General features: G+C 49.7%; 1 protein-coding gene across 1 annotated transcript in view; it reads right to left on the bottom strand.

Moving 5' to 3' along the window:
• LOC124478834 (LIM domain containing preferred translocation partner in lipoma) overlaps window positions 1–21392 on the bottom strand; it is a 97482-nt gene that overhangs the window by 5131 nt on the left and 70959 nt on the right. Inside the window, exons 7-9 of the mRNA XM_047037299.1 lie at window positions 20683–21288; window positions 6386–6476; window positions 5749–5900 (exon numbers count right to left, since the gene is read on the bottom strand). Coding sequence (XP_046893255.1) covers window positions 5749–5900; window positions 6386–6476; window positions 20683–21288 — 849 coding nt within the window. The remainder of the gene's footprint in view (window positions 1–5748; window positions 5901–6385; window positions 6477–20682; window positions 21289–21392) is intronic.

Raw genomic sequence — 21392 nt, 5'->3', positions numbered from 1 at the left:
AACAAAACCTACGACACTGTGTTAGCTTGTATATAGAACAAACGGGGGGGAGTGGGGAGGAAACCACACAACATATTTTTGGGGCTGAAAATAAAGCTTGTTGTTGAAATCCCTGCATGAGAGGGTGAGGTGCAGCCCTTCCCAGTCTGGATGTTGTTTTTCAGGAACAACTTCTGAACGCAACAAGAGAAATTAATAAATAACTACACTCGAAAACATTTGTCTCCAAAGCAAATTCAGCTGCAGCGAATTAACCACGCTCTGCTTTGCACGTTTTTCACTAAGCACTGTTTTCAAATATGACCAAGGCTTTCACCCTCTAACGAAAACCCAAAACACAACATTAATTTGTTGTGACAGGTTTTGAAAAGGGACCCAAAAAAGGTACAAAGTCATGATGAATTGTTTACGCTTAATTATGGACGTAAACAAACATCATAGGTCACTGAATGTTTAACAGTAGAAAATAAGTCTGTCTGAACGTATTAGGACTGTAACCGCTGGCTACTGAATTGCTAGAAGCCCTAATTTGCGCACTATTTAGTCCCTCTCTCTATCTCTCTCTCTCTCTGTCTCTTTTCCACTCTCCACTTCTCTCCCTATTCCTCTCCCTATTCTCTCTCTCTCTCTCTCTCTCTCTCTCTCTCTCTGTCTCTCTCTCTGTCTCTCTCTGTCTTTCTCTCTGTCTTTCTCTCTGTCTTTCTCTCCTTCCCTCTCTGTCTCTCTTCCACTCCACTTCTCTCCCCCCTTCTCTCTCTGTCTCTCTGTCTCTCTCTCTCCTCTCTTCCTCTCTCTCTCGTGTGTTTGGAGGGTGTAGGTTACATGTTTCAAAAACAGGCTGGCAGGAGTGACATGACTGGGTGCCCCAAAGGTGCCAGGGAGGGAGGAGGGGTGGAGTAGGGGGTGGTGGAGAGAGAGGGAGGGAGGAGGGGTGGAGGAGGGGGGTGGTGGAGAGAGAGGGAGGGAGGGAGGATGAAAATAGGTGTGTGTGTGTGTAATCGTGTAGTTATTGTTTACGTGTGTGTGTGTGTGTACAGTATGAGTGCTGACGTGGTGTTTCTGCGTGTGTGTACGTGTGCACTTAGTGTGTGTGTGTAGACATCTATTCATTCTTGGGGTCAAACACTCACTCACCAATGAAATCTAGCAACGTGCCCGCAACGTGAGTGCCCGCAGGCCTCAGCTGGGCTTGCACGCCAGCTGATCTTACAAGCCTCAGTGGAGCTGTCTCAACCAGGCTAGGGAGCAGCGCTGAGGGAGATGGGGGGGCGGGGGGCGGGGGCAGGGGGGGCCAGGGGGAGGGGGGGAGGAGCCACCGCACATGAACCACTGCCAGGGAGTAACCTTGCAGGGTTAGGGGTGTCCAGGGAGGGACTGTAGTCTGAGAGACTAGAGAGCGCGGTGGCTAGGTCACCTCTGCACCGGGCCAAGATAATTAGACGGTAAACGTTGGCGGAGCCGCGAACACACGGGATGTTCCTGAGGCGCACAGCGTGACGCTAACCTCGCAGACTGAAATAGCAACAAACAATAATTAACGATTCAGAACCCCATTAAAAGGGTAACCCATGTGACCAATTACTAGCGAGTCGATGACATGGTTTTTACGAAATCGCTGTGCTCTCATTCATAAACCACGCATGATAAATACTGCTCTGCAGGGTTAGTCAATCCCTGTAAGGAGGGGAAAACTATTCATCGAGTAACTTTGACCAACTTCTCTCTCAAACAAACTGCAGTGCATCCTGAAAAGCTAAGTGGGTTCTCAGAAATGGGGTTTCTAAGAATGGGCGAACAAACAAGCTGGAGTCGTCTGGTCTAGCTGTCTACTAGCACACACACAAAAAGAGTTTGACTCACACGGTAGCTGTGATTGGTCTCCATAACCACATGCCTCAGCTCGTAGCAGCTGATTGGATGTTGAGATGTGACTTCAGCATGTTATCAGAACAAAGTTAAGTGAATCAGTCAGATACGCTGATGTGAAGTGAGACAGGGAGGGGAGGGGTGGGGAGGAGAGAGTCTTCTAGAGACAGTACAGAGGTTAAACCATTTGCACCCTGAAACAAACTCCTCATGCTATGACACAGTCAAGTAGAGGGAAACGTCTAATCACTCTCTTCACAGGTCACTGAGGGCGGCTGAGAAGCTCAAACGCACTCATCCAGAGGGTCTGGGACAATGCACAGAGCTGTCTAAACAGAACCGCAGTTACAACATTCACTTGCGAAGACGTCCTGTCTTTTAAAGAAACCCAGACGGCAGCATCAGAACACGCTGTGTGATCCCAAACCTCGTCTGACCCAGTTACCCTGGCAGGAGCTGAGAGGACATGCTCTGTCTGTATCTGTCTGTATCTCTCTCTCTTTGTCTCCTATTCTCTCTGTGTCTCTGTCTCTCTCTCTGTCTATGTCTCGCTCTGTGTGTCTCTGTCTCTCTCTCTGTGTCTCTGTCTCTCTCTCTGTGTCTCTGTCTGTCTCTCTGTGTCTCTGTCTCTCTCTGTGTCTCTGTCTCTCTCTGTGTCTCTGTCTCTCTCTCTGTGTCTCTGTCTGTCTCTGTGTCTCTGTCTCTCTCTGTGTCTCTGTCTCTCTCTCAGTGTCTCTGTCTCTCTCTCTGTGTCTCTGTCTCTCTCTGTGTCTCTGTCTCTCTCTCTGTGTCTCTGTCTCTCTCTCTGTGTCTCTGTCTCTCTCTGTGTCTCTGTCTCTCTCTCTGTGTCTCTGTCTCTCTCTCTGTGTCTCTGTCTCTCTCTCTGTGTCTCTGTCTCTCTCTATGTCTCTGTCTCTCTCTGTCTCTCTCTCTGTGTCTCTGTCTCTCTCTCTGTGTCTCTGTCTCTCTGTGTCTCTGTCTCTCTGTGTCTCTGTCTCTCTCTGTGTCTCTGTCTCTCTCTCTGTGTCTCTGTCTCTCTGTCTCTCTCTGTGTCTCTGTCTCTCTCTGTGTCTCTGTCTCTCTCTGTGTCTCTGTCTCTCTCTGTCTCTCTCTCTCGTCCCTAGCTGGGTACCAGATCCATGGTACTGTTCTGTAACTCTTCCAAGAGTCTTCAAGAAGTTTTCATGCGAGGTGTCTCATAGATGATGACAGCTCTTCAAGCTGACATTGTGAGGAGAGATAAACTCTCCATGGTCATTAGTTCTGTCTTTTCTCTCTCTCTCTTCTCTCTCTCTCTCTCTCTCTCTCTCTCTCTCTCTCTCTCTCTATCAATCACTTTATCTACCACTCTCTCTCTCTATTGTTCCCTCTCTCTTTCGATCACTCTTCCTCCGTCTCCCCCTCTCTCCCTCTATCATCATCATCAAGCAAAGACATGTTCAAAACAGGGTAAGAGATTTTCAAGTCATTTACAAGAGTTAAGAGGGATCGGAGGAAGAATCACTTCATTTTATGAACAAAAAAACCCCACAAGAATAAATAAAATAAAAAGGAAAACAGAATAGTTTTACAGCTGCGTAAGTATCATCATCACCAAGTGGAAATAATGAAAGGCATCTCTTCCCTTCAATAATTCCATCTGGCGTCCTGCTTCTGGTTGAAGGGTGGGTGTTTCTCTAGCACCAGACCACCCTGCTAGAGGAGAGCGCCCTCCTGTTCTCACAGCTCACCTGCGCTGCGGATGACTGGATGATGTGATGGATGATGACATAGGGAGGAAAGGCTCCTCTTTTAGACTCCTCCCATATTAATCTGCAGCTCTACATCTCAACTAATCAGCTGCTGTGTAAAAAAGGGATCTGTAAGAAGCAGGACTTGGTGTTACTTGGTGTTACTGTACGAGCCGTGCACACACACACAGGGATTTGAGAACAGTCTGTCTCAAGGGGTCTCACTAGAGAGCCTCATGTGTTTGAGGGGAACTTTGATGCCACGCTGTCTAGGGAGGAGGAGCTCTCTGGGGAGGAGGAGCTCTCTGGGGATGAGGAGCTATCTGGGGAGGAGGAGCTCTCTGGGGAGGAGGAGCTCTCTGGGGAGGAGGAGCTGTCTGAGGAGGAGGAGCTGTCTGGGGAGGAGGAGCTCTCTGGGGAGGAGGAGCTCTCTGGGGAGGAGGAGCTCTCTGGGGAGGAGGAGCTCTCTGGGGAGGAGGAGCTGTCTGAGGAGGAGGAGCTCTCTGGGGAGGAGCTCTCTGGGGAGGAGGTGCTCTCTGGGGAGGAGGAGCTCTCTGAGGAGGAGGAGCTCTCTGGGGAGGAAGAGTCTGAAAGGAAATCTGTGGACATCCTCAGTATCAGCATCCCAATCTCAGTCCAGAGCTCCTTCACAGAGCAGCAGGAGCACAGAGGGCCATGAGGCTCACAGGAGCTGTGTGGACAGAGCCTCGGCTTCCTGACATCACAGAGCTGGACGATCACGTTAATTCAGTACAATTAGCACCCCCTGGACCAACCCTAACTCACACTATAACTCCTTAGATTAGAAGCTCATCAAAGAAATTAGCAACACCAATAAAACTTTGTTCCAGTAGAGGACAAAGACCCTGTCCAGGGAGAGGGAGAGAGAGAGAGAGAGAGAGAGAGAGAGAGAGGGGGAGGGAGGGAGTGGAGAGGGAGAGAGGAGGGGGGGGGGGAGATTGTACCCTTCCTCTGATGAATCTAGTTAATTACTAACCCTGGGGTCCTGGCCCTCCCCCGCACCCACCAACAACAGGCAGGCAGAAGAGAGAGGGAGGAGGACAGAAAGAAGGAGAGAGAGGAGGAGAGAAAGAAGGAGAGAGAGGAGGAGAGAAAGGAGAGAGGAGAGAGAGGAGAGAAAGGAGGAGAGAAAGAAGGAGAGAGGAGGAGAGAAAAGAGACAGGAGAGAGAGGAGGAGAGAAAGGAGAAGAGAAGAACAGGAGAAGAGGAGAGAAAGGAGAGAAAGGAGGAGAGGAGAAGAGGAGGAGGAGGGCATCTGTGGACCAGGCTGGAGGCTGAAGCTGCCAGGAGGAGTGTGTGTGTGTGTGTGTGCATCGTGTGACACATTGGGGAACTACGTCCTACTCCTTCCCCCCACCCCCCTTCTCCTGCCCCTCCCCCTACCCCCCTCCTGAAACTGCCTGTACCCCCCCCTCCTGCCCTTGCCTCCACCACCTACCCCCTCCTGCCCTCCCAGCCAGCCTCAGCCCCCAGAGAGAAGGGAGGCAGTCCTCCTGACTCTGTTACCTCAGATCACATCTGACCCAGTTACCGTCTGCCTGCCCTGCCTCTGCCAGGCCCCCCGGCAGCCAGCCTCAGTTTGCAAACACGGGCAAACGAGCGCATGCATGACATAGCAGGGCACACAGGACTTGACAAGCCACACACACACACTCTCACACACTCTCACACACACACGCTGTCAGAAAGGGTGCATCGAGGCAGTGAGAATGGACAAGATACAAGCAGGAAGGCATCCTGCTTAAGCCAGCAGATCTATCTGACCCCATGTCAGCCGCAAACCAGTAAAGGTCTGTCCAGAGTCGCTCAACAGCATGAACCCAGGAGACACTTCCTACAGTTGAATACATGTACATAACAACACACCTGCAGAGCAACACAGCCAGACGCCTGATCACAGCCTGGTTACAGAGCCATGAGAGAGCTGAGCAGTTTAGGGGAGGCAGGGGCACAGGGGAGGGGGGGGGGGGGGGGGCAGGAGCACAGAGGAGGGGGGGGGAGGCAGGGGCACAGGGGAGGGGGGGGGAGGGAGGGATCTCTCGTGGAACAGGAGACATTGAAGGTCTCGAATAAAATATGGAACTTCATTTTTTTTTGGGGGGGGGGTATGTAAATTGTTGATTTGAAAAACTCCATTAAGACACAAGCGTTGGGGAGGCACACACACACACACTCTCACACACATACCGCTCCTCTGAGCAGTTTTGCCAACTTCTGCACAGTGACCAGTGCACATGGTCCCTCCCACCACGTGTCGACACCCTCCTTCCAGACGCATCCTCGCTGTGACCATGGAGACCGCAGAGTAGGCCGTCCACAGCAGACAGGAACAGGAAGTTCAACACAGGAAGTTACATATGTGTGTCTTTTACACTGCAGTGGTGTGGTTCCATGGTTATTGAGGAGTTTATCTAGTAGTTTAGTTTAGTTTATCTATCTATATACTGTCTGTACATCTCTACTTCTGATATAGTATACTGTATGTCTCTCCCTATGGTAGTCCCTGTATACTGTATGTCTCTCTCTATTGTAGTCCCTGTATACTGTATGTCTCTCCTTATTGTAGTCCCTGTATACTGTATGTCTCTCCCCATGGTAGTCCCTGTATACTGTATGTCTCTCCCTATGGTAGTCTCTGTATACTGTATGTCTCTCCCTATTGTAGTCCCTGTGTACTGTATGTCTCTCCCTATTGTAGTCCCTGTGTACTGTATGTCTCTCCCTATGGTAGTCTCTTCTAAACGTCTCTCTCTGAGAGAGGCTCTTACCAAAGTACTCCTGTGCCGGAGGGTGATCCATGTCAAACAACATCTTCTTGGTGAGACGCTCCAGCTCTTCCTCTGGTCGTGGAGCGGGGCCCTGGACACACACACACAGACACACGTCAACATCACTGTCCTCCATCAGCCCTGGGGGGGCAGACAGACAGACAGACAGACAGACAGACAGACAGACAGACAGACAGACAGACAGACAGACAGACAGACAGACAGACAGACAGACAGAGATACTGACACAGACAGACAGACAGACAGACAGACAGACAGACAGACAGACAGACAGACAGACAGACAGACAGACAGACAGACAGACAGAGATACTGACACATACACAGACAGACAGACAGAGATACTGAAACACAGGCAAACAGAATACTCCTACATGCATGCATGTCCACACAAACACTTGATACATACTATCAATCACATTGGGTTTTACATCCCAGCTGGTCCCACTGCCCCAACCTGGCCCTGGGGCACCACCAGCCTGGCCCAGGGGCGCTAGCAGGGCACCACCAGCCTGGCCCAGGGGCGCTAGCAGGGCACCACCAGCCTGGCCCAGGGGCGCTAGCAGGGCACCACCAGCCTGGCCCTGGGGCGCTAGCAGGGCACCACCAGCCTGGCCCAGGGGCGCTAGCAGGGCACATGTGCTCTCAACACTGTTTGATAGAAAGTCAAGCGGCTAGCAGGACCAAAGTCGAAACAACTCAGCAACTACAGGTCCACTAGTAGACCTGTTACCAGCCCTATGTCAGGTGTTATAGACCTGTTACCAGCCCGATGTCAGGTGTTATAGACCTATACCAGCCCTATGTCAGGTGTTATAGACCCTTACCAGCCCTATGTCAGGTGTTATAGACCCTTTCCAGCTCTATGTCAGGTGTTATAGACCTATACCAGCCCTATGTCAGGTGTTCCAGACCCATACCAGCTCTATGTCAGGTGTTATAGACCTATACCAGCCCTATGTCAGGTGTTATAGAGCTACACCAGCCCTATGTCAGGTGTTATAGAGCTACACCAGCCCTGTGTCAGGTGTTATAGAGCTACACCAGCCCTATGTCAGGTGTTATAGAGCTACACCAGCCCAGAGTGGTCTACAGATCCCCCAGAAGCCTCTGCTGCTGAAAGCTGAGCTGGTTCTCTACCAGAGACTCTCTGCTGACCTTCCATGCAGGCGGGCGGAGGGGGGGCGGGCGGAGGGCAAGCCAGCAACCAGGAAGGATTAGGTAACAGATACTCCAACAGCAACAGATTTGACTTGACATTTGAAAAGATCCTAATTGTGGCAGTTGGGAGCCAGGGGAATGTGAGAGTGGAGGAGGAGGAGGTGGAACCCTGAACTCCTGAAGTGGCACAGAGGATTCCACGCCTGTCAGCACCCCATTCCTCAGATCCCTGACCCAAACACGCCTGGAGAGAGATCTGATCAGCCAGATAGATCGCCTGCTCAGAGCTGCTTCAGTCGTGTATGTTCGGGAAACTGTGCTTTCGATGTGCTGCCTTCATATTAGCATTCAGAAGAAAGAACTTTGAATATAATATGAATTATGTCATACATTTCTCACGTGTATACTGTGATTGGAAGAACGTGATATACACTTTTGTCCAACCAACGTAAACAGAAAAATGAGTGATGTTGAAATGTTCTCCTTGTCCTGGCACACACAGCACATCTAAAAAGGAGCAGGTTGATTTCAGGGCCACGGGAGAGGCTGTGTTTACTGTCCTCGTGCATCACAGAGCGTCTGGAGCTTTATGAGGCATCACAGCGTTCCAGAGAAGCCGTCTGAGAGAGCAGCAGGCTGATAATGGAAGACCAAACAGCAGCATCATTAACTCCGGGAGGATTGACACTCAGGACGTGCTAATCCCCCCAGACATACCAGAGAGCCTTCTGCGGCTGTCCCCCGTCCCCCCCTCTCTCTCCCGCTACGACGCCCCCCGCCCTCCCTCCCTGGCACACAAGGACGGAACGGACGAAGGTTCTAGAATCCCTGTGGCGCCGACGTTTCTTTCCCGAGTTCTAGAACCGAAGGGATGTTCTGATCGTCCACGGCAACCCACGCTTGAAGGAATGTGTTCTTCGAGAGTGGAGCAGTGCTTGTGTGGTACAGAAAACAGGCCGTGCGCATTAAACTCAGGGTTTTGTTTTGTGTTTCTGTTTGAATGCCTCAAAGAGGCCCCACAGATATTATCAGCAGTGCTGTGTACTCATTACGACAGCAGAGCTACTCCCAGACAGACTGCTGTAACACTGGTAATCTAAGCTTCACATCAAAGCCACATGGAGACGGAGGTGAGAGACTGCCGTTACAAGAAACTACTTTTCACTTTAAGCTTCATTTATGTCTCTTCCGCTCGATGGCACCCCACAGCCCTGTTGCCTGGGAGTTTGAAGCACCTTGTTAGGAAGCCTTTGTGACGCACAGGGTCGCTCCTCACAGGAAGAACAGCTCAGAATGCCGGGTGGGCAGTTTTAGTGCCTTGTCAAGGTGTGGGGGTGGGGGGGTTGTGGAGGGGTGGTCGTGGAGGGGTGTGGGAGTGGTGGAGGGGTGGGGGGGTCGTGGAGGGGGGTCGTGGAGGGGTGGGGGGGTCGCGGAGGGGTGGGGGGGCCGTGGAGGGGTGGGGGGGCCGTGGAGGGGTGGAGGGGTGGGAGAGTCGTGGGGGGTGGGGGGGAAAACTAGTGCCCACTCTCACCTGATGCCCTGACAGGTGTGTGTCCTCTGAACAACCTGACCTCAGGGTTGGTCTCCTGCCCACACTGCTGAGGATACAGTGATCGGACCTGAAGGAGGAGCAGCTGTTCCTGAGGCCTTCCCTCCCCTCCTCCCCCTCATCCCTTCCTACCTCCCCCACTCTCCTTCCCTCCCTCAACATCCCTGTCTTAGACAAGGGGAGCAGATGTTGTGTTTGGGGAGGAGGAGGGCATGTTAACAAAGACCCAGGTATCACCCCGGCATGTCACGCTAGCTGGGTCCCCCCGGGGTGCGCTGCCGGAGGGGAGTGTGGCGCGAGGGGAGCAGTGCTGTGGTGTGCCAAGCTAACGTCCATGGTGTGAAAAGGTGTTTTAACAACTCTACACCTACTCTAACGTTTCACTACGTGTTTGAAAACCAACGTCTGGGACCAAAAACACCTCAGCTGTGGTTGGGTGAAGTTCTCGCTCTCTCTTTTTCTCTTTCTTTCTGTTTCTTTCTCGCTCTCGACTCATGACCGCACTTGCGATTCCACACCAGAGAGAGACAGCTCTTGTAAAACATGTGAAAGAGGAAGACTGTAGAACACCTGGTCCTATCAGTTCATTCAAACAGCCCCCAAAACCATCCTGTCATTCTATGAGACCAAACTTCTGGGTGAATCCCAGTGTCCTCTCTCTTCTGTCCTCACGCACAGCAAGGCTACAGTTAGCCCTATAGATTTGAGCTACAGTAGCAAAATCTGAAAAAGTTGCAAAAAATTCTGGAACATAAATATAATCCAGGTCTGATTTGGATCTCAGTCACTGAGATTATGAGACTAGGAGACTGTGGTGGGACAGGCCCTGGAGGCAGCCCAGTGGAGACACGCACCATGTAATCCTTCACCCACAACATGGGCATTATCTGCGTGTTGTACCTAAACATGTCGCTATCACACCTCAGAGCCATTGTGGTGAGCCAGCCGGGATTAGCAGGGCCCGGTGATCTCAGTGGAAGCAGGACAAAGACTTAATCACTCGCAAACAAATTCATCCACAGATTAACGCAGTGATGGACTGGAAATGCTGAGGGCTCTTTAGTGTCAGTGCAGAGGATTGAGCCATGGCTGCTATCCCAGAACCTGATCTGAAACCTGAGCTGCCTGCGTAGATTAACTGCACAGCACTTCTCCCCCCCTCCTGTCTGTTTACAGAGATGGACAAAAAGCACTTCCAGAAAGAGCGGCTTATTAGTGCAATGCTAATATCTGGGATACGGGCTGTCCCCTGTGCGTGGGTTCATGTGGGACTGAATCCTTTTTGGATTGAGATATAAAAAGCATTTGTTGTAGCTCCGCTAAATGAGTGATTATTGCAGCTTAAGAGCTTCAGTTTTATGTGAACAAAGGAGGGATTGCTGGATCAGTCACAGTCCATTACAGGGAGGTGAATCGGACGCTGGAATACGCGGCACGCATTCTGACGTTAAGTTTACTCCCTTAAGTATGCTCTCTCCTGTGACTCCAGAGGCTCCTCGCTCGCGTGCTTTCTCCTCGGCAGTAATGCTGGTGTCAAGTCATCAGGGGCAGATAATCGGCTTGTCTGCCCATCTTCACATCCATCAGTGTCCTCTGGTGACGTGTGAGTCTGGGACGACCCCGAGACCTAGCGACGACCCCGAGGCCTGGACCAGGGAGACCAGCAGAGAGCTATGGATGGACCAGGGTGACCAGCAGACCAGCAGAGATCTATGGATGGACCAGCAGAGAGCTATGGATGGACCAGGGTGACCAGCAGACCAGCAGAGATCTATGGATGGACCAGCAGAGAGCTATGGATGGACCAGGGTGACCAGCAGAGAGCTATGGATGGACCAGGGTGACCAGCAGACCAGCAGAGATCTATGGATGGACCAGCAGAGAGCTATGGATGGACCAGGGTGACCAGCAGACCAGCAGAGATCTATGGATGGACCAGCAGAGAGCTATGGATGGACCAGGGTGACCAGCAGACCAGCAGAGATCTATGGATGGACCAGCAGAGAGCTATGGATGGACCAGGGTGACCAGCAGAGAGCTATGGATGGACCAGGGTGACCAGCAGACCAGCAGAGATATATGGATGGACCAGCAGACCAGCAGAGAGCTATGGATGGACCAGGGAGACCAGCAGAGAGCTATGGATGGACCAGGGTGACCAGAATGTTTGTTCCAGAGACACCAAGCTCAAGGCCACTTTCTGAGAGACTTGGAGAAACGAAATAGGTCATGTTGTTTCGGCTCCAAATGAGGGCTGGGAGAAAATAACAGTTAAATAAGAGAGCTGGAGCCAGATGCAGAGAGGCTGATAATCACCCCCCAGAAAATCAAGGAATTCCATAATTGACATTTTCCACAGCCACCCGTATCTCGCGCAGATTAAATGAAAATAAAAGGAGTGTTGTGAGAAATGGTGTTTGTGCAGACGGAGTGTGTGTGTGTGCAGACGGAGTGTGTGTGCAGACGGAGTGTGTGTGTGTGCAGACGGAGTGTGTGTGCAGACGGAGTGTGTGTGTGCAGACGGAGTGTGTTTGTGCAGACGGAGTGTGTGTGCAGACTGAGTGTGTTTGTGCAGACGGAGTGTGTGTGTGCAGACGGAGTGTGTGTGTGAGTAGGAGCGTGTGTGAAAAACAGGTCATGTGTCTGGAACTGACACATCCCCCTGCAAACCGACGAAGACAAGAGAGAGCAGGGAAGGGTGCCACTAGCCATCTACACAAAAGAAATACATGTAGATATCAAAACAAATATGCACACGAAGGACTCTCTAAAAAAAAACGCTGGGGGGGGCGATAAAAGTGATCTGGCTGTCCTGTCCCTGCAATTACAATTACACGTGGTCAACACTAGATATTATATAGGAAGCAGTGGGTCTCTGGTTTGGAGAAGAATGGAGAATGATTCTCTCTGTGGTGACCTTTGTTTATATATAAACACACACGGTGACCATGATGAGGATTCACACGTACGTGCTCCCTCTCACTTCCTGTACATGGTGTCATTTATCTGATGTGTAATTACTATAAACCCAAACCCTGGTCAGCTCTCCTCCACTTTGTCCAAACAGCTACATGCAAATAGGAGTTCATTTGAATGACACAGTGAAGGTTATCTCCTGAACGAACACCACCGCGGGGAAACCTTCTCCTCCACAGAGATCTAAACCAGGGGAGCTAAACCACAGAGGAGGAGAATGTCCTTCAAGATTTATTCATTTTCGTTTCGTGTTTTTCTTCCTAAACCCAGATGAGCACGTACGTTTTCGGGTGTTTCGTGGCCTGGGGGGGGGAGGGGGGGGGGACATGGAGGAGAGATGGGGAGGGGGGGCTTCCGTGCAGAGGGAGAGGTTGAGTAGAGGGCAGCAAGGAGACAAAGACCAAGCGGCTATGGCCGGGCAACTGGAGCACGATGAGGGGCTGGGAGTGACAGGCCGCAGTACCACCCTCCATCAGTAGGGGCCGCTGTTATGCAGACATTTCTGGACACTTCACCTACCATCAAAACTACACGATCGGTAGGTTAAAGGAACGTCTAATGGTGTTGCTGAAAAGACAGAGTTGTATTTTGAAAATGATCCATATTTAATATGCAATATTTGACTCACTTTTTGGGTGCTAGTATCCCAACACCGATCAGTGTTACCTCTACATGCGTGTTGCAGCGGTGACCTGCCACTACAAAATAATTGCCGCCGCTGCTTCAGAATACTTGTCTAATGTATAATTGTCTGAATATTTATCAAGTCGCAATAATATTAATGCTGCTCTCTCTCCGATTGGAGGATGATCAACTGAACAGTGACAGAACGTCAATCACTCATGACAACTGAAAAAACTACAGCGATACAGCGGAGCGCTTTCTCCTCTCGCTCAACCTGTCAGTGACAGGGCTAAATCCTCCACATCCTCCAGCGCAAGAGAAAACGTACATTTAACTAGCTAGCTAACGTTAAGTTTGCTTTATTTTAGTTTAAATTAATATTAGCAATGTAATGTTTGCAATTATTATTAAATTAATCTTTAAATATTGTTCCAGCTGGTAGTAAGCCTAACTTTAGCTACTGTGCTCAAGCTATCTAAGCTACTGTAGCGAACTCAGCGAATGTAACAAAAAAAAAAAACATTTACTTAAGCTGGGTATGTTATCTGTATTTTCAGACGAGTTTGTTATTTCTTCTTTCCTAGCAGAAGAGAAAGATGCCTGATTGCTTCAATGAAGAAGATGGCACCAGTAGCACATTACGATTCAGATAGTGAGGGGGTCAGAGGGTATTTATGCCCCTCCCCCAACAGGTAGGTACCAGGTGGGTCTACACCACCAGGTGGGTCTACACCATCAGGTGAGTCTACAGCACCATATGGGTCTACACCACCAGGTGAGTCTACACCACCAGGTGTGTCTACACCACCAGGTGAGTCTACACCACCAGGTGAGTCTACACCACCAGGTGTGTCTACACCACCATATGGGTCTACACCACCAGGTGAGTCTACACCACCAGGTGTGTCTACACCACCAGGTGAGTCTACACCACCAGGTGGGTCTACACCACCAGGTGTGTCTACAGGACCATATGGGTCTACACCAACAGGTGAGTCTACACCACCAGGTGTGTCTACACCACCAGGTGGGTTTACACCACCAGGTGAGTCTACACCACCAGGTGAGTCTACACCACCAGGCCAGAGGATCAGAACAGTCCCCTAGCAGCAACTAGGAGAAGTGCTGACCCCTGTACAAGTGTGTGTGTGTGTGTGTGTGTGCCACGTGTCCGAGGCCTAGAAAGAGGCAGGAAAGCATCATAAACAAACAGACCTTTCAGATGGCCGGAGCTCATTGAGTTGCCGTGGCAGCTATCGATCCGGGCGGTTATTTACCGCGCCTGCAGCAGTCCTCTCAGAGGCCCGAGGAGCATGCCCAGACAGACCCTTATTATTTACGAGGGCTGCTCTGACAAACACCCCGGCTCTGACGAATGAGGCGTCCACTGCAGTCTGGAGCAGCTGTCAGCAGTTCACTGGGAGAGGAGGCAGTGCCCAACCTGGGAGGTACTGCTCTCAATAAACAAGATGAAACACAAACAGCCAGAAGAAGAAAACAAACAAATCAGAAACGGGAAGAGAGAGAGAGAGACAAACAGTGGAAATAGTGAGAGTGAGACAGTGACAGAGAGAGACAGAGAGAGACAGAGAGAGACAGAGAGAGACAGAGAGAGAGAGAGAGAGAGAGAGAGAGAGAGAGAGAAAATAAATTAGAGACAGAGAAAAAGAGGCAGAGACAGAAAGAGATAAAGAGGTCGGGGGGGGGGGGGGGGGTCAGTGTTGATGAGGCGAGCCCCTGTACTCCACTAGCTCTAAAAAACTAACTTGATTTCATAACCTGACCTCTTGATTTGCAGTCAAATGCACTACCCACTGAGCTATCCCTAGCCCCAACTGTGTGAGATGATTCAGAGGACGACCTGTGAGACCGGACAGAGGCTGCTCTAAACCCGATGAGTGTTGGAGAGGATGTGTGAGGGGTCAGGACATCACGTCTCCTGAAGTTCCCTGCATAGCGTGTGAAATGAATAGCTGCTAGCTGCTAACGTCAAGTTACAGCCCTTCCCCAAGCACACTGCCTCTCTCGATGAGAAGCTGTTTGTCTGAAAGTGTTAGGGAAGCATCGCCACGGAGACCAGCATTGGCCTCAGTTCAACCTAAAGACGTTGTTTTCGGTTGATAACTACTGTAGGCCTACTTGAACTACTGTAAATAAACTCCACTTTAATAATAATAAAAGCTTGTTAGTACTCTGAGGAGAGGACAACATGTCACTTCCAAGAGTAAACAAAATGGTGCCAATGTCTCTCCTGTCTAAGAACAACATGTTGAAGGATTTTATACAACAACACTTCCTGTCTTTTCAGCAATTACTCTTTTTACCACCTGGAAACCAAGATCCAATTAACCTGAAGTGATTCAACCTTCCATGTTCCAATACTGCCTTCACTGTTCTATTAGGGAAGAAGGTAATGGATGCAAAACCCTGCATCTGGGAGATAAGAAGTTAATTAGACGTCAACATGCCTCACACACGTCTTTGATAAGCACTAATCATGCCATCACATGGTTCTGTGTGGGCTTCAATTCAATCTCCATCTTGAAACAATATCAGCTGGCCTCAACGCCAGCCTGACAGAGCTTGGCTGACTGTAGATCTAGATAAGCTAGCTAGATGTAGATTAGCTGAGAAGAATATTCTGATGAGTGGAATGCAAAACAGTTTGTCAGTGGCAATGTTGAAGCATTCCTCTCTTTAGATAGAAACACACTACCTGACAGCATCAGCATGCATGTTTATCTCCGTTTTCAGAGGGAAGTAAATATAATTTATAGGGTAATAACAACCAATAACAGCCGGATCTAATCTGAAGAGCCCAGGAGTTTAGGGGCCTGTTTGGTTGTGAGGCAGGGTTCAGGGGTCACGGTGGGTTCAGGGGTCACGTGCAGTCAGGGTGAAGCAGCAGGCAGGGACATAACTCCTGTAACAACTCGGCTGAAAAGGCCTGGTTAGTACGGCCGAGCGGGGGACACAGCAGGTAGACATGTCTGGAGGAGCAGCCTGTCAGGGTCCGGACCAGGGGGACACGGGGATATCACGATCCACTGAGGCCAAAGCAAGACCACTACACGGGTGATCTGGCCACAGACCAGCAGAGCTCCAGGGAATCCGATCACTGCTTACTACCGCAACACAGAGGGACCACTCAGGGGGAAATCTCCCCGAGATGAGCTTCACTGAGACGAATGATAGAGAAAGGCACCGCTGATGTCTCGGTACCTTCTAGAAAAACACACGGGCTCCTGTACTTCAGGACCCAGACAGACAAACAACTATTCAGATAAAGTATCTTATAGTTTTTTTATTTTATTAGTATTTTTTTTGGCGGTTTTAAACACACATTTGCTTCCTAGCAACGCAGTCCTACAGTAAACACAGCCCTTGACTCTGAAGGCAACACGATCCAGGCGATAAGTGTTATTAGTGTGGAGTCAGGAGACACTTATGGCAAAGGCCAAACCGTCACGAGCCATATGTCTGCATGATAACATGACAGGTTAGTTGGCCCTGAAGCGACTTACTGCCCTCTGATCTCTGTTTAAGGCCTCCAGTAACCCTGCACTAGACAGGAATGCCCTCTGGATGAGTGAAGCCGGGGTTACTGACGCTACAACTGGGTCAAGCAGCTCCTTGGGAACCCTGACTCAGGCTGGGAGCGGAGGTCACACGAGGTCTGTCAGGTCAAGATGAGACAATCCAGTTTCCCCTTCAGACGAAAGAGAAAACGGGACATGCGCAATGCATGCTGGGAAGCACGCAGGCAACATGTTAACGCCCTTGCTGTAAACGGGTTATAACTGGCGATGCTGCTTATGCTTCACTCTGCAGCGCTCCAGTTCTGCGTCCGTCTGGTTCCCCATGTTGATGTGTGTGTTTGTTGCCCACAGCATCACTAAGCTTTCAAGGTTCTGTAAAGTTTGCGTGAAAACCTCCTCACTGTGCCAGCTCTGACCCCCTCAGTCTGAAGGTGAAGAAGGTAGCGTTGGCGACATGCTGTGCAGTTGGCCGCAGCAAGGCCAGGTCTAAAAAGCGACCAAAGGACTATTTCAGGCGAGTGCTGACACGGATGTATGTATATGTGCTCGCGTCGGTCAAAAAGCAAAATGGCCGCAGCTTCAGAGGGCGTCGAGGGGCCTCAGACATCTGAACTGGAGTGTTTGACAGCTGAAACCATCGTTGACCTTCTCGGGGGCTTTAGCTGCCAGCAGGGATTGAGCAGTTCAAAATAATCCCCCCTGTCAAATGTCACTCAAGCTCAGGAATAACAGAAGGCTTCATCCAGCTTAGCCTTCCTCCAATTTCGGGAGAGACGGGAGAGATGGAAGAGACTCGTGGAAATTGTTATATTAACCGGCAGCCATGAAATCTGTAAAAAAAAAAATCTACAATGGAGATCAAACGCAAGCTGGAGGATTTGGGTAATTAAGTGTCCTTGAGCCTTGTTGATGTGAAAAGCAGAACTTATACCTTCGCTCCACATCACCAAGAACCGGCCAATGGTGGGAGGGTGCTGGGCAGCCCCAACCAATCAGAGAACAGTTTGCATCTTTGGCATTTGGGCCCAAGAGTCGATTTCAGCCTTCTAATGACACAACCCTTCGATGAATGCTCTCAATTATGGGAAATTAACTTGTTAATAAAGTCTTCAATCCAAATCATAAGACCCCCCCACTGAGCATTACATCAATTTATGATTAACTGGAGCAACCGGACATCATTTGTGGACATGATTATGAGAAAATATCTGAACCGGACTATAAATTGCCCAGTATTTACACAACAGATTAACGAAAGCACCACCCACTTTCATAAGTAGATTTAGCACTGTTTGTGTGTAAGGTTACCAAAATGTCATGACATCAGGTCAGCCAGATTGCCGGTGATAAAGACAATGTTGACAGATTTCCCTTTCACTCTAATCTGGCTTTCATATTGTATTTCTGCCCCGCTCTGGCATTATAGCATGAAAGCATTGCAATATATAGGGCTCAAATAAACAGAAAAACAGATTAATCCTAAAATGTGGAGGGTGTAGAACCATCAGCAGGAGGTCATGCAGGCCGCCAAGGCTCGTAGAGTCTCTCTGGTTTCCATCTGGATGCAGAGCATGAGACTACAGTGTACACCACAAGGGGGGGGGGGTGAGCATGAGACTACAGTGTACACCACAGGGGGGGGGGGCAGCAGATCCCACTTGGCACACACAGATGTATTCTTAGGAATGAAACTAAAATACATATATGGCACGTCATATAGTATAATGAAAGATTTGCTTTTATCTGAAATCAAAGAGATGTTCACAAATCTATTAAACGCCACCTTTTGTATTCATAAAAATACACCACACTGGGACTGATGCTCTTTTCAAGCAATATGTACACTTTTGTTTTGAACAAAATTAATTAGTTTTCTTTAATACATAAAGATGCTTGCCGCAATGTTCAATCTAATTTGTATTTAGTAAAATACAGTCCTTGATGAGTTATTCCCAAAGGCCGAGCAGCACTGTTTGTGTTTTGCGCGAGCATAAAATCCTTGAATTATAACAAACTCAAGGGTTTGGTACTTTCCAGAGATTGTCGGCTGCCAAGTGTGTTGAGATCACAACAGAGGTCTCAGAGGCACTGCCTCCTGTGCTCCAGAGGCACGGCTGCTGTGTTCAGGCTGCTGCAGTGTTCAGGCTGCTAATGCATTCAGGCTGCTGCTGCGTTGAGGCTGCTGCTGTGTTGAGGCTGCTGCATTGTTCAGGCTGCTGCATTGTTCAGGCTGCTGCAGTGTTCAGGCTGCTGCAGTGTTCAGGCTGCTGCAGTGTTCAGGCTGCTGCAGTGTTCAGGCTGCTGCAGTGCTCAGGCTGCTGCATTGTTCAGGCTGCTGCAGTGTTCAGGCTGCTGCAGTGTTCAGGCTGCTGCAGTGTTCAGGCTGCTGCAGTGTTCAGGCTGCTGCAGTGTTCAGGCTGCTGCATTGTTCAGGCTGCTGCAGTGTTCAGGCTGCTGCAGTGTTCAGGCTGCTGCAGTGTTCAGGCTGCTGCAGTGTTCAGGCTGCTGCTGAGAGAAGCTTTGATCCCCAGGAGACATCAACTGCTGAGGAAACAAACCCTGCCAGACTGTGACTTGGGAGAAAACACTATAAGCATCTTGTCACTTGAAATCACATCACCTCCGCCATATCAATAGAGTTTTGCCTTCCTGTGATGTGACTCGATGTTTTGCACCCTGAGGGGAATTGTGAAAGGCCTGATATTCTTGGAGAGATTAAAAAGGATAACTGTTTTTCTGAAGCCTCGAGGTAAGAGAATGTGTTCCTTTTGTGGAATTCAGAGCGCCAGATGAAGTGACCTAGAAGTTGTGCTGAAGGCAGGAAGTCAGACAGGAGACATCCTGTTCCTGGTTCACCCTCACATCCACAGTTAGCTCCTTCGTCTTCTGTGGTGACACTACATTACGATGAGAGATGGATCCCTTTCCACAAGACAACCGACGCTTCTCAAACGGGCCTAAGGGAACTCCTCAGGAACGGAAGGTTTTCTTCCGTTCTCTGAACTGTTTCATCCTTATTTCATGGACGTCGGACCACAGTCCAACCCCAGACTCATTTCTCTTTTCCCCACTGACTAAGTCATCTGAAGGCTCATAGTAAATGCCTGGAGTGTGGCTCTACTGAGTAGGCACATATTCCAGATACAAACTGCACAGCTCTGATTTGTGGAGCAAAAATAAGAATCTACTCCAACTGAATGATCAGGAATGACATTTCAGCGTTTTAACTGAGAAATGAGCACAGATGCCCAGTGCTTGAAGGTGAAGTTAAACTCCGCCTTACATGAGACAGATGTGGTCAGATGGTGTAAACCCCTACAGGAAAGACCTGTTAATAATTCATAAAGGTTAAAACAACTGTTTATTCTAAGCATTTCAACCAAGGACGGTAAGAAGCTCCCTGTTGCATTGCCATCGAAAGCAATTAAAGCACAAACAAACTGCGTGTAAACACACATTAAATTACACACACACACACACTCAGACATACAAACAACACACACACACAGAGCTTCAATGCTTTGCAATGTATTCTCCTTCATGCATAAATGCATGAGCAGAGATGGCTATGAACCAAGAAGAAAAATCCTGTTTCATAAAGATGGTCGGGTGCATTTTCATCATCGCTTATAATAAAACATCACTTGTTGTGTCATAATTGGTATTCAACAATAACAACCAGAACACCACCTTATTTATGATTCATAAAAACTCACAATGTGTGGGCTACTGACATCACCTGTGATGTTTATATCAAGCGGCTTATAACCCTTCTGTGATGTTTATATATAAAGCTGTTTATAACCCTTCTGTGATGTTTATATCAAGCTGTTTATAACCCTTCTGTGATGTTTATATAAAGCTGTTTATAACCCTTCTGTGATGTTTATATCTAGCCGTTTGTAACCCTTCTGTGATGTTTATATCAAGCTGCTTATAACCCTTCTGTGATGTTTATATCAAGCTGTTTATAACCCTTCTGTGATGTTTATATCAAGCTGTTTATAACCCTTCTGTGGACTGACATCACCTGTGATGTTTTTATCAAGCTGCTTATAACCCTTTTGTGATGTTTATATATAAAGCTGTTTATAACCCTTCTGTGATGTTTATATCAAGCTGTTTATAACCCTTCTGTGATGTTTATATAAAGCTGTTTATAACCCTTCTGTGATGTTTATATCTAGCCGTTTGTAACCCTTCTGTGATGTTTATATCAAGCTGTTTATAACCCTTCTGTGGACTGACATCACCTGTGATGTTTTTATCAAGCTGCTTATAACCCTTCTGTGATGTTTATGTCTAGCTGCTTATAACCCTTCTGTGATGTTTATATCTAACTGCTTATAACCCTTCTGTGATGTTTATATCTAGCTGCTTATAACCCTTCTGTGATGTTTATATCAAGCTGCTTATAACCCTTCTGACCTTGTGTGGAGGCAGTGGCCCGGAGCTGTAGGGGGCCAGGCTGGCCGGGGGGTCGGTGATGTAGGTCTTCTTGGGGCCCGAGGGTGGGTAGGCCTGGCTGGGGGGGCCTGAGAGTGGGTAGGCCTGGCTGGGGGGGCCTGAGGGTGGGTAGGCCTGGCTAGGGGGGCCATCAGGTCTCCAGGCGGCCGGGGGTCCTCCATAGGCGGGCTGGTCCTGGTAGGCGCTCTGGGACACGGGGGCGAAGCCTGGCTGGGGGGGCCCGAAGGCGAAGTCAGGGCCCCGGTGCTGGGCCGGACCGCGGGCGGGCTGCGGGGCTGCGGGGTGGTTCCCTGGGGCCTGGTGCTGGGGCCCGGGCTGGGAGGAGCGTACCTGGACGTTGAAGGTGGGCTGGCTGGGGGTGGAGGCGGTGGCGTAGGAGGCTGGGACTGGCTGGGGCTGGGGCTTGGGCACGGGGCTGGCAGAGGAGGGGGGGGTGGAGGAGGCAGGGGCGGGGGTCTTGGGGGTGGACTTCAGGGTGGCCGTCAGGGGGGGCTGGGTAGGGATGACCATGCGCTTGTAGCCCGTCACAGCGGCGTTGGGGCTGGTGACGGCCGGGACTCCAGAGTTCTGCAAACAAGAGGGCACAGTGGTAACCTTTACGTCAAAACTACCTTCATTCTGAACTTTGCAACCCGTTTATTACTGCAAAAAAAAGCTGTCTCAAAGTCACA

Source organism: Hypomesus transpacificus, chromosome 16 (assembly GCF_021917145.1).
Source record: "Hypomesus transpacificus isolate Combined female chromosome 16, fHypTra1, whole genome shotgun sequence".
In the NCBI taxonomy this organism is placed as follows: domain Eukaryota; kingdom Metazoa; phylum Chordata; class Actinopteri; order Osmeriformes; family Osmeridae; genus Hypomesus; species Hypomesus transpacificus.
The sequence above is the reverse complement of the archived record's forward strand: the minus strand, read 5'-3'. Positions and strand labels throughout refer to the sequence as shown.